Source organism: Cyprinodon tularosa, unplaced genomic scaffold (assembly GCF_016077235.1).
Source record: "Cyprinodon tularosa strain WSP-4 unplaced genomic scaffold, ASM1607723v1 ctg1352, whole genome shotgun sequence".
Lineage (NCBI taxonomy): Eukaryota > Metazoa > Chordata > Actinopteri > Cyprinodontiformes > Cyprinodontidae > Cyprinodon > Cyprinodon tularosa.
This window is the reverse complement of record NW_024038171.1, coordinates 45,927-60,085: the sequence shown is the minus strand read 5'-3', so window position 1 is coordinate 60,085 and position 14,159 is coordinate 45,927. Positions and strand designations below refer to the sequence as shown.

General features: G+C 40.4%; 1 protein-coding gene across 1 annotated transcript; it reads right to left on the bottom strand.

The window, feature by feature from the left end:
- Window positions 1-943: 943 nt before the first annotated feature.
- LOC119778591 (XK-related protein 8-like) lies at window positions 944-12,370 on the bottom strand. Its single transcript, XM_038277909.1, has 2 exons — window positions 12,196-12,370; window positions 944-1,668 (listed from the first exon to the last, which is right to left on the bottom strand). Exons 1-2 carry the CDS (start codon window positions 12,368-12,370, stop codon window positions 944-946), a joined length of 900 nt encoding a protein of 299 aa, XP_038133837.1.
- Between the last annotated feature and the right edge of the window lie 1,789 nt (window positions 12,371-14,159).

Below are 14,159 nucleotides of genomic sequence, written 5' to 3'. Positions count from 1 at the left end.
TCAGGCTTTCCTTCTGAATATAAATGAATGGAAAATTAAATACATAAATAAAAATAATTATTCTATAAATTAGAGCAGGGTTCCCCCGATGGAGGATCATCCAGAAAGATATGATGGCTGCGTCTCTAATGACCGGTTCCTGTGAGGCTGAACGGGTCTGAGCGAAGACTAAAACCAGACCTGAACTCCAGAACATCCGACTTCATGTATGGAGAGAAATTTATCTCACAAACTGAACCAAGAAGAATTTATTCAACATTTTCTAAGATAATAAAAACAGATTGATTTCATGTTCCTGTTTCTGACTGCCTGGAAACCTGCGGACTCTTCAGAGTTTCCAGGCAGACCTGGACAGTTTCAAACTTATCTGAACCAATCGGGGAACCGTATCACGCTCTGACTGGTAGAGAAATCAATTCCTGAATAACTGCGGCAGAACAGAACCTGAAAGTTCAAAACAGCATCAGAACCAGAACCCTGAGCAGCACCATTTCTATAGAACTGGACAGAACCAATCAATGAAGGTTTTGACACCAGAGTTTAGTTTGCTGGAAGACTCTGATCACGATGGCGGCGCCGCCATGCTTTATTCCTGGTTGTTCTGATTCGAGGTCCCTTCAGGCGTTCAAGTGTTCTTAATTCTGAAACAAAGAAAGAGACCGGACCTCCTGCTGAGAATCTGGAAGGTTCTAGAGACGCTTTGAACAGATTCCAGATCCTCAGGAAAGGAAAACCTGTGCTGGACAGAAACAAATGGAGAGTTCTGGAGAAACGCTGAGGCATTTTATATTTCTAGATCCTTTCATTGAAGGGATTGAAGGACCAGTTGGAACGTCGGGGACCAAAGAAGCAGCTCGGATCAGAACAGGTCTTTGAGCACAGCGCCCCCTTCCTGCAGCTCAGTCTCTGTGGAGGAACCAGAACGGTTGTGATTGTGCAGGATTCAGGCTCCAACACCAGCAGCTGGTTTGACGTAGAAGCTCTGAGCCAGTTTCTGCATCCTCTTGTTGCAGTGACCCTGCGGGACCACTGACCGAAATCCCCCATTCTCCTGTGCAACAATGGAGTCCAGTTCATCTTCCTCGCCCTTCAGATCCTCCTTTCTTTCAACATTTGGATGGAAGTACAGATAATAAACCACCTTACAAACCAACCCGACCGCATAAACCAAAACCACAACGCCGTAGATGATGGAAGCCGTGAAACATGAGATCTGGGAGTAAGGAGGATACACGCTCATCCTCCAGAACCACAGCCCACAGAGGAGGGAGATATCAGCCAGGATGTAGGCGTGGTACGCTATGGTCCACTTCCTGGTCTTCCCTGTCCCCACGTTGAACCAGTTAAAGTACCAGATGAGGCCCAGGGTGGCCCGGAACAGCTGCTCCCCCCCTGTGCTGTCCATGAAGTCCGTCTTTGCACGCCAGGCGCAGAAGAACAGCACCAGCCAGGAGCAGAGGAAGTGGGCGACGATGAAGCAGGGCAGCACATAGGCGAAGAGGGCGAGGGCGACGATGCGAGGCGACAGGAGGAGCAGGTTCCACACGAAGTAGACCATGGAAGAGATGATGCTCTGCTTCTTTTTGTCTGGTAGGAAGGAGCGCATGCAGCGGTGGTACATGGTGACGCAATAGGCGACGGTCAGCAGCGAGGCGACGGTCTTCAGTACTGAGCAGGAGAGAGAGACAGGAGGAAGTTCAGAGATCATCAGAAACTGATGCAGAAAGGGACGGAAGCAGGAAGGCAGCCGTGGAGAAGGGAAGGTTTGGTCGGAGGCCGAGCCCTGCCTCAGTGGAAGAAAAGGTGCTGGGTTCTACATGAGGTCTAACAATGAGGTCCAACTATGAGGTCTAACTATGAGGTCTATGAATGATGTCTAACAATGAGGTCTATGAATGATGTCTATCTATGAGGTCTAACAATGAGGTCTATCAATGAGGTCTAACAATGAAATGTAACAATGAGGTCTAACTATGAGGTCTATGAATGATGTCTAACTATGAGGTCTAACAATGAGGTCTATGAATGATGTCTATCTATGAGGTCTAACAATGAAATGTAACAATGAGGTCTAACTATGAGGTCTAACTATGAGGTCTATGAATGATGTCTATCTATGAGGTCTAACAATGAGGTCTATCAATGAGGTCTAACAATGAAATGTAACAATGAGGTCTAACTATGAGGTCTATGAATGATGTCTAACTATGAGGTCTAACAATGAGGTCTATGAATGATGTCTATCTATGAGGTCTAACAATGAAATGTAACAATGAGGTCTAACTATGAGGTCTAACAATGAGGTCTATGAATGATGTCTATCTATGAGGTCTAACTATGAGGTCTATCAATGAGGTCTAACAATGAAATGTAACAATGAGGTCTAACTATGAGGTCTAACGATGACGTCTATGAATGATGTCTAACTATGAGGTCTAACTATGAGGTCTAACTATGAGGTCTATGAATGATGTCTATCTATGAGGTCTAACTATGAGGTCTAACTATGAGGTCTATGAATGATGTCTGACTATGAGGTCTAACAATAAGGTCTATCTATGAGGTCTATGAATGATGTCTAACGATGACGTCTATGAATGATGTCTATCTATGAGGTCTAACAATGAGGTCTAACTATGAGGTCTAACTATGAGGTCTAACAATTAGGTCTATGAATGATGTCTAACAATGAGGTCTATTAATGATGTCTATCTATGAGGTCTAACAATGAAATGTAACAATGAGGTTTAACTATGAGGTCTATGAATGATGTCTAACTATGAGGTCTAACAATGAGGTCTATGAATGATGTCTATCTATGAGGTCTAACTATTAATTCAATTCAATTCAATTCAATTCAGTTTATTTATATAGCGCCAAATTCACAACACATGTCATCTCAAGGCACTTCACAGTTCAACCAGATCATAAAGTCAAATTGATACAAAGTTCTCCATCTAAGGAAAACCAGTTGATTGCATCGACTCATTGACTCAATACAATCCCTCACACTAAGCATGCTTGTAGCGACAGTGGAGAGGAAAAACTCCCTTTAAACAGGAAGAAACCTCCAGCAGAACCAGGCTCAGTGTGAGCGGCCATCTGCCGAGGCCGACTGGGTTCAAGAAGACGGAAGCAGAGACACAAAAGCAGCTGTAATAGGCGGCCCCGTCCAGGAAACACACAGCCAGGCAGACGAGCTCCGAGCCAGCTCCCATGTCAGAGGACGAAGAAAGCACATCCACCCAGTCACAGCACAGCTGATGTTTCTTTCCAGGATGACGTCACAGCCAAACAGGAACAGACAAGGCAAAGCTACTCTGAGGAAAAGCAGATAGAGCAGAAGGTTAGAGATTGAACTAACAGATTCTGCAGAATAGGAGAATAGAAAGAGAATGAAGCAGAATGATGAAATGGGGGTCCCTATGTCCTCCAGCAGTCTAAGCCTATAGCAGCATAACTATAGAGATAGCTCAGGATAACCTGAGCCACTCTAACTATAAGCTTTATCAAAAAGGAAAGTTTTAAGCCTAGCCTTAAAAGTAGACAGGGTGTCTGCCTCACGGACTAAAACTGGTAGTTGGTTCCACAGGAGAGGAGCCTGATAACTAAAAGATCTGCCTCCCATTCTACTTTTAGAAATTCTAGGAACCACTAATAAACCTGCAGATTGAGAGCGAAGTGCTCTGTTAGGAACATAAGGAACAATCAGATCTCTGATATAAGATGGAGCTTGGCCATTTAAGGCTTTATATGTGAGAAGGAGGATTTTAAATTCTATTCTTGATTTAGCAGGAAGCCAATGAAGAGAAGCCAGGATAGGAGAAATGTGATCTCTCTTTTTAATTTTCATCAGAACTCTGGCTGCAGCATTTTGGATCAGCTGAAGACTCTTAACTACAGTTTGTGGACTTCCTGATAGTAAAGAATTACAATAGTCCAGCCTTGAAGTAACAAATGCATGGACTAGTTTCTCAGCATCACCCCTGGACAGGAGATTTCTAATTTTTGCAATGTTCCTCAGATGAAAGAAGGAAATTCTAGAAACCTCTTTGATATGGGATTTAAATGACAGGTCCTGATCAAAAACAACACCAAGATTTTTTACTTTATTATCTGAAATCAGTTTAATCCCATCCAAATGAAGTGACTGACTAATCAGCTTATTTTTCAAAGACTCTGGTCCAAAGACTATAACTTCTGTTTTGTCTGCATTCAGAAGCAGAAAGTTAAGAGTCATCCAGGTTTTTATGTCTTCAAGACATGCCTGTAATCTATGTAATGGGTTAGCTTCATCTGGATTTATAGACAGATATAGCTGGGTATCATCAGCATAACAGTGAAAATTAATCCCATGCTGTCTAATAATTCTACCAATTGGGAGCATGTATAAAGTAAATAGAATTGGTCCTAGCACTGATCCCTGTGGTACTCCACAGGTAACCTTTGAGCATGTTGAAGATCTATCATTAACATGAACAAACTGAAATCGATCAGATAGATAAGATTTAAACCAGTCTAATGCTGTTCCTTTAATTCCAACAAAATGTTCAAGTCTTTCTAAAAGAATATTATGGTCAACTGTATCAAATGCAGCACTAAGATCCAACAGGACGAGCACAGATACAAGTCCATTATCTGAGGCCATGAGAATATCATTAGTGACTTTCACCAGAGCTGTTTCAGTGCTATGATGAGCTCTAAAGCCAGACTGAAACTCTTCAAAAAGTTCATTATGGTGTAAGTGATCACAAACTTGCTTGGCAACTACTTTCTCAAGAATTTTGGATAAGAAAGGAAGATTGGATATAGGTCTATAATTAACCAAGTCATCTGGGTCAAGAGACGGTTTCTTAAGCAGAGGTTTAATTACAGCAACCTTAAAAGCTTTAGGTACATATCCCTGAAACAGAGATAAATTAATCACATCTAAAATGGAGGAGGAGATCAAAGGGAATGCCTCCTTAAATAACCTGGTTGGAACTGGATCTAACATACAAGTTGAAGGCTTAGATGAAGACAATAATTTTGCTAATTCAGAGAGTTCAACTGGATCAAAGCAGTCTAAACCCGGTTCAGATTCCATGACTACCTCAGGTACAATCGCGGATAGAGGAGTGCTTATGATCTTATTTTTAATAAGATCAATCTTATTTATAAAGAATCCCATAAAATCATTGCTGCTAAGAGCAGGTGGAATGGACGGTTCAACAGAGCTATGGCTCTGGGTGAGTTTGGCAACTGTATTAAAAAGAAATCTAGGATTATTCTTATTCTCCTCTATTAATGAGGAGAAGTATGCTGCTCTTGCTTTACAAAGGGTCCTCTTATACAGCAGTAAACCATTTTTCCAGACTAGGAAGGACTCCCGCAGGCCTGTGGAGCGATATTTTCTCTCCAGTTTCCTAGCATTTTGCTTCAAAGTACGCAGCTCTGCATTAAACCAAGGAGCAAGCTTTCTATTTTTAACGGTTTTCATTTTCAAAGGAGCTGCATTGTCTAAGGCAGCACGCAGAGAACTAGCAACCCCATCAACAAAATCATCAACCTGTGAAGGGGAATAAGCTATGCTTTTGCATTCTGCAGCACTGCTCAGCGACAAAGAGGAGAGAGAAAGTGAAGCAGATTCTTTAAAATTTATAACTGCACTATCTGATAAAGATCTACTAAAATGTAACCTTCTTTTGGGGGAGGAGAACTCTGTTAAAGTAATCCTGAAGGTTATTAGAAAGTGGTCAGAGAGGACAGGGTTGTGAGGAAATACTGTTATTTCTTCACATTCTATGCCGTATGTCAGCACAAGATCCAAAGTATGAAGATGAGAATGTGTGGGACTATTCACATTTTGAACAAAGCCAATAGTGTCTAAGATAGCATTAAAGGCTGCTCTTAAGCTATCGCCTTCAATGTCAGCATGGATGTTAAAATCTCCCACTATGATGACCCTGTCAGTTTTTAATACCAAATAAGAAAGGAACTCTGAAAACTCATCTAAAAATTCAGAGTAAGGACCTGGTGGACGATACAAAGTTACAAAAAGAAGAGGTTTTCTTGCCTTGAAATTTGGATCAGGGAAATTAAGGGTTAAATGTTCAAAAGAGTTGTAGGTATTAACTGTTTTGGGAGTAATCAGTAAGTCAGACTGGAAGATTGCTGCTACTCCTCCTCCTCGCCCAGAACTTCTGGGTATGTGAAAATTTAAATAGCTTGAAGGAGTTGCCTCATTTATGCTCACATAATCCTCTTGCTGCAGCCAGGTTTCTGTAAGGCAACACAAGTCAATGTGATTATCACAAATCAAGTCATTAACTAGCAGACTTTTAGAGGAAAGAGATCTTATGTTAAACAGACCGCATTTAATTGTTTTAACTTTTTCCCCAATTGGAGTTATTTTTATTTTAATTAGATTATCATGATTTACTCCTTTAGGAATATTTGCTAATTTATTAGATTTTGGTCGTGGGCAAGACACTGTCTGGATGGAGTAAAGAGTGGGTAACAGTAGAGAAGCTGCAGAGATGTGTGTTAAACTACAACTCTGCTTCCTGGTCTGCACCCTGGGTGGTCAGGGTTTTGGAGGACTAATAAATGTGGCCAGATTCCTAGAAAGAAGAGCTGCACCATCCAAAGTGGGATGGATGCCGTCTCTCCGAATCAGACCAGGCTTTCCCCAAAAGGATTGCCAATTATTAATGTAGCCCACGTTGTTTTCAGGGCACCACCTAGACAACCAGCGATTGAATGACGACATGCGGCTAAACATGTCATCACTGGTCAGATCAGGGAGGGGACCAGAGAAAATTACGGAGTCCGACATTTTTTTGGCAAACTTACACACCGAAGCAACACAAATTTTAGTGACCTCCGATCGGCGTAACCGGGTGTCATTACCACCAGCGTGAATAACAATCTTACTGTATTTAACCTTATCCTTAGCCAGTAGTTTCAGGTAGGATTTGATGTCGCCCGTTCTGGCCCCCGGCAAACATTTGACTATGGTCCCTGGTGTCTCTAATGCCACGTTTCTGACTATGGAGCTGCCAATCACCAGAGTGGGCTTCTCAGTGGGTGTGTCACTGAGTGGGGAAAACCGGTTAGAAACGTGAACGGGCTGGTGGTGACCAGTGGGCAGAGATCCACGACTACGCTTTCTGCGTACAGTTACCCAATCGCCTGGCTGCTCAGGCACTTTTGGAGGACAGCTACGTGGGGGGCCTACTTTAACTCCTGGATGTTCAACAGCCTGAAGCCTGGATTCTAACTCTGACACCCTCGCCTCCAAAGCTACAAAAATACTACACTTATTACACATCCCATTATCACTAAAGGAGGCAGAGGAATAACTGAACATCTGACACAGAGAGCAGGAGAGAGGAGAGGAAGAAGGAAGAGTTGGAAAAGAGTCAAGGGAGGGAGAGAGAGAAGCCATAGCAATGCTAAGCTAGCGCTAGCCTAGGCTAGCTACTCCTTGCTATCAGAAATAAAACAGTGTGAAACTGACAAGTGCTCAGTAGAAAAGTGCAGCAGAAGGTGCTATGTTTTAAAGTAGTCAGTTAGAGATATCACAGAGAAAATAACTTAACTTCGGGTGGAATTCCTCTGGACAGCTGCAACAGCTGCACACTCAGATAATCCAAACCAGGTCTAACAATGAAATGTAACAATGAGGTCTAACTATGAGGTCTAACAATGAGGTCTAACTATGAGTTCTAACAATAAGGTCTAACTATGAGGTCTAATAATAAGGTCTAACTATGAGGTCTATGAATGATGTCTAACTATGAGGTCTAACAATGAGGTCTATGAATGATGCCTATCTATGAGGTCTAACAATGAGGTGTAACAATGAGGTCTATGAGGTCTAACAATGAGGTCTAACTATGAGCTCTAACAATAAGGTCTAACTATGAGGTCTAATAATAAGGTCTAACTAAGAGGTCTATGAATGATGTCTAACTATGAGGTCTAACAATGAGGTCTATGAATGATGTCTAACTATGAGGTCTAACAATGAGGTCTATGAATGATGTCTATCTATGAGGTATAAAAATGAGGTGTAACAATGAGGTCTAACTATGAGGTCTAACAATGAGGTCTAACTATGAGTTCTAACAATAAGGTCTAACTATGAGGTCTAATAATAAGGTCTAACTATGAGGTCTATGAATGATGTCTATGAGGTCTAACAATGAGGTGTAACAATGAGGTCTAACTATGAGGTCTATCTATGATGTCTAACTATGAGGTCTATGAATGAGGTCTAACTATGAGGTCTATGAATGAGGTCTAACTATGAGTTCTAACAATAAGGTCTAACTATGAGGTCTAACTATGAGGTCTAACTATGAGGTCTAACTATGAGGTCTAACTATGAGTTCTAACAATAAGGTCTAACTATGAGGTCTAATAATAAGGTCTAACTAAGAGGTCTATGAATGATGTCTAACTATGAGGTCTAACAATGAGGTCTATGAATGATGTCTATCTATGAGGTATAAAAATGAGGTGTAACAATGAGGTCTAACTATGAGGTCTAACAATGAGGTCTAACTATGAGTTCTAACAATAAGGTCTAACTATGAGGTCTAACTATGAGGTCTAACTATGAGTTCTAACAATAAGGTCTAACTATGAGGTCTAATAATAAGGTCTAACTAAGAGGTCTATGAATGATGTCTAACAATGAGGTCTATGAATGATGTCTATCTATGAGGTATAAAAATGAGGTGTAACAATGAGGTCTAACTATGAGGTCTAACAATGAGGTCTAACTATGAGTTCTAACAATAAGGTCTAACTATGAGGTCTAATAATAAGGTCTAACTATGAGGTCTATGAATGATGTCTATCTATGAGGTCTAACAATGAGGTGTAACAATGAGGTCTAACTATGAGGTCTATCTATGATGTCTAACTATGAGGTCTATGAATGAGGTCTAACTATGAGGTCTAACTATGAGGTCTAATTTCGAGGTCTAACTATGAGGTCTAACAATGAGGTCTAACTATGAGGTCTAACTATGAGGTCTAACAATGAGGTCTAACTATGAGGTCTATGAATGAGGTCTAACTATGAGGTCTAACTATGAGGTCTAACTATGAGGTCTAACTATGAGTTCTAACAATAAGGTCTAACTATGAGGTCTAATTATAAGGTCTAACTATGAGGTCTAACAATGAGGTCTAACTATGAGGTCTAACTATGAGGTCTAACTATGAGGTCTAACTATGAGGTCTATGAATGAGGTCTAACTATGAGGTCTAACTATGAGGTCTAACTATGAGGTCTAACTATGAGGTCTAACTATGAGTTCTAACAATAAGGTCTAACTATGAGGTCTAATAATAAGGTCTAACTATGAGGTCTAACAATGAGGTCTAACTATGAGGTCTAACTATGAGGTCTAACTATGAGGTCTAACAATGAGGTCTAACTATGAGGTCTATGAATGAGGTCTAACTATGAGGTCTAACTATGAGGTCTAACTATGAGGTCTAACAATGAGGTCTAACTATGAGGTCTAACTATGAGGTCTAACAATGAGGTCTAACTATGAGGTCTATGAATGAGGTCTAACTATGAGGTCTAACTATGAGGTCTAACTATGAGGTCTAACTATGAGTTCTAACAATAAGGTCTAACTATGAGGTCTAATAATAAGGTCTAACTATGAGGTCTAACAATGAGGTCTAACTATGAGGTCTAACTATGAGGTCTAACAATGAGGTCTAACAATGAGGTCTAACAATGAGGTCTAACTATGAGGTCTATGAATGAGGTCTAACTATGAGGTCTAACTATGAGGTCTAACTATGAGGTCTAACAATGAGGTCTAACTATGAGGTCTAACTATGAGGTCTAACTATGAGGTCTAACTATGAGGTCTAACTATGAGGTCTAACAATGAGGTCTAACTATGAGGTCTAACTATGAGGTCTATGAATGAGGTCTAACTATGAGGTCTAACTATGAGGTCTAACTATGAGTTCTAACAATAAGGTCTAACTATGAGGTCTAACAATGAGGTCTAACTATGAGGTCTAACTATGAGGTCTAACAATGAGGTCTAACTATGAGGTCTATGAATGAGGTCTAACTATGAGGTCTAACTATGAGGTCTAACTATGAGGTCTAACAATGAGGTCTAACTATGAGGTCTAACTATGAGGTCTAACAATGAGGTCTAACTATGAGGTCTAACTATGAGGTCTAACAATGAGGTCTAACAATGAGGTCTAACTATGAGGTCTAACTATGAGGTCTAACTATGAGGTCTAACTATGAGGTCTAACAATGAGGTCTAACAATGAGGTCTAACTATGAGGTCTAACTATGAGGTCTAACAATGAGGTCTAACTATGAGGTCTATGAATGAGGTCTAACTATGAGGTCTAACTATGAGGTCTAACTATGAGGTCTAACTATGAGGTCTAACTATGAGGTCTAACAATAAGGTCTAACTATGAGGTCTAATAATAAGGTCTAACTATGAGGTCTAACAATGAGGTCTAACTATGAGGTCTAACTATGAGGTCTAACAATGAGGTCTAACTATGAGGTCTATGAATGAGGTCTAACTATGAGGTCTAACTATGAGGTCTAACTATGAGGTCTAACAATGAGGTCTAACTATGAGGTCTAACTATGAGGTCTAACAATGAGGTCTAACTATGAGGTCTATGAATGAGGTCTAACTATGAGGTCTAACTATGAGGTCTAACTATGAGGTCTAACTATGAGGTCTAACAATGAGGTCTAACAATGAGGTCTAACTATGAGACGAAACGTCGGACATGTCCAAACAATATTAACAATAACTGAACCTCCAGGGTTTCGTTTCAATAAGCAGGTTTTCTGTAAGTTTTCTAAACCTGAAATCAGGGAAACTAGTTTTCCATTGTATGAGAGTTTCCTCAACCTCTGTTTCTGTTGCCATAGTTACGTTCTCCCCAGAGCTAACCTGGTCAGCAACACGAACACGAGTCCGTACTCGCGTTATTGTGAATTGAGAAACGGCATGAGTCAGACTGTTCTCTGTCTCCGTTCTGTTTATAATCACGTTGTTTTTTTCCTGATTTAACCCGATTTTTGTTGTAGTTTTAACCATTAAAATTTTTTTTTTAAATCATTACCTAGGTCCTACCACACCCACACACAAGGTTTTAAAACCAAACATCGCATGTCTAATTCACATAATTAAATATTTATAGGGAGAGGATTCTTTCAGTCAGTGTCAGGATATGAGATTTAAATGTTTTTGTTTTCATTTTTATTCATTCTTACAGTACATGAAGAACTACTGAAATATAAATAGATGAATTCTGCGGGGGGGGGGGGATTACTTTAGGGTTAGGATTAGGATTTATTTAGTAATAAAAATCTAGTGAGCCTCCTGGCACAGTCTGAAGCCATTCTATGGGAATAATTACCGCTAATAACGACCATTTATTGGGACGATAACATCCACAGCAGCTGCAAACAGAAACCTAGTATTTACTGTGTAAAAGAGACTGAATCAAAGTGAGGAGGAACCCATGAGATGATGAACAGGTTCTACCTGTTAGGTCATGTTTTTATTCTTCACCTGCTGACAGATGATTTCACCTGAATAGATACATTAATGTACTACCATATCAAGAAATAAACCCGTAATGTTACTGTGGTCCCAACCTGCTATGGCAAGCCGTTTTGATATGCATTTGATTGACTGAACGTGTATTCCTGATATCTGGTCAAAATGAGTTTCAAATAAAATTCTTCACATCTAGAATTAACTTTCTAGCAGCTGCTGTCATTGAGTTTTTATTTATTCACTGATTTAACCGGTTGGTATTACTGCAGCCATTGTTCTTCATGCCTTTTTTATGTTTTTATTTCTTTTTTTATTGACCTACTCAGACCTTTGATCACTTCTGCACTTAAAGCTCCATAAATAAATCTGAATAACTGGTTCAGATGATCACAGTTCAACCAATAATCTTTCAGCTTCACCGTCTGCTTCTGTCCACTGAGGCTCCCCAGGAAAAGGGGGGAATCACCATAGCAACCATTCAGCTAATCTATCAGGTTTGAGTTTTAAAAAGCAGACCAAGCTGCAGCTTTTGACCGATCAGGGCTGAGATTCGTAGGAATGGAGGTTTGGTCTGAGAGCAGCTTGTTTCTCCAGGCTGGTAAAGGTTAGAAGAAATGTGAACCTGTGATGGAATCCGGACGATCCTCCTGCAGGATGACGGTGAGCATCAGGACGATCTGAGGAGCGCTCTCTGAGAAGGTCTCGATGATCCTCAGCATGCTCAGGTCGTGGTTCAGCGACACGGCCAAATCCTTGGGCTCACTTCCTCCGTTGCAGCTCTTCACGGCGGTCTCCATGACAGCAAAATGTCTGGAAAAACCAGGTTACACAAAGTCAATAAAATGCTTCTGAGGAACTGCTCCACTCGAACCTGGAGCATGACTCATCATTAAACCTGTTTCCTCTGACAGGCGGAAGGCAGACTTCTCTGATGATGCAGCAGAAGCTGCCGGTCCGATTGGAAACCTGGTGTGTGTGGAAGAGATTAACCCCTAGTGGAGACATCAGGAACTACCATCCCACCAAACCAGACAGGAGGAATGCAGCTGATCTAAAGTCGGTTGGAATTTCTTTTAAAGCCCAAATTGGTTCAGGTCTAAAGTTAGACTTTACAGATTTAGTTCTTCTGACAGGAATAATTTCAGATTATGGGGCGGCCTAATCCAGGTCCTTACAGATTATGGCTGGTCTTCCCAAAGCCGCTGTCCTGCAGGTTTTAGACGGTTCCCTGCTTCAGCAGCAGCCTGTTCATCAGCAATCAATGGAAATCAGGGAAAGCTCTAAAACCTTCAGGCCTGATTATGGTGATGGTAATGAGGCCTTCCAACCAAAGGTAAATCCTCAGATTGAAGAAAACATGGAGGGAATTATTCCAGCGAGAATAAATTGGTTATTTAGGAAGCTGTTAATGACGGCTAACATCCCATTACTGAAGAAAATCGGATTTCTCTTTCCAGCCAATAAATCATTTATGGTTTAATTTAATCGAATCTTAATAAATACTGAGACCAAATTATTAGACGTTTCTTTAAAATGCTCACGTCCATAACTCTTTATTTTAGCATTAGCTTAGGTTAATATTTAATGCTTAAATTTATATAAAGAAAGAATTTTTTTAAATATTGAAACATTAAGCAAATATCTAAATATTTTTATTTATTTGATGTTTTATAATTTATTATGTGCTGGTGGAGATTCTCAGTCATCATTAAAAATTTTTTTTATATAATTCATAATGAATTCAATAAATTTCAATAAAGAAATAAACTGAAATGAATTTCATAGTAAATTAAGAAAAACCTGGAAATGTTTTTACTCATTTACTTTAACTAATTAGATGCCATTTTATTCAGCCAACAATTTAGCTATTTTTAGCTTTTAATATATTTTTGACAAATTAAAACACATCATTTCCAAAAACGAAATAAAAAAAATGGCGTCGTAGTGGTAAGAGCTTAGAGTGGTTCTGAGTTCAGGCCCCACTCCCACAGACTGCCACTGTAGGTCCCTGAGCAAGACCCTTAACCCCACCCTGCTCCCCATGGGGAGGGGCTACAGTAAATTTGGTTGCTCTGTACTTGTTACAGTGGAATGAGAGAAAATGGCTCTAAAAACATTTCTGGTTCTTTTAAAGTTATTTTCCATCTTATAAAAACCACTAAAGCTTATAAGACTGTTAATATGTTAGCACATTGTTTAGCTTTTTTTATACATTTTATCCTCTATTAAGATCCAAAGGGTACAAAGAGCCGCAGGTCTCAGATCTAAACTTTTAATTCAGTTCTGGATCCATTCGGGTTTTCCTGCCATTTAACGCTTCAGCTGCTGCTTCCTGTAAACCAGAACCTTTGCAGGAACAGGAGGCGAGATAAGCAGGTTCCACCCTGATACAGAAACTAAAGTCCTGCTGAAAGAACAGATCAAAGACATGGAGGAGCTGCTGACACACCTGACGTAGATCCCCAGCTGGACGTAATGCAGGACTCCGAGGCAGGGCTCCACTCCTTTTTCCACTGTGGTGTTTAAATTAAAGTTATCGTAGCTGTACCAGAGCCAGCTGAAGAGCTGAGCCAGGACAGAGGAGCC

Coding starts and splice junctions, on each gene's coding strand:
- LOC119778591 (XM_038277909.1), bottom strand. CDS start 12,370: ATGGAGACCGCCGTGAAGAGCTGCAACGGAGGAAGTGAGCCCAAGGAT. Junction 1,669..12,195: donor TCGTCCGGATTCCATCACAG/GTTCACATTTCT, acceptor TCTCCTGCTCAG/TACTGAAGACCGTCGCCTCG.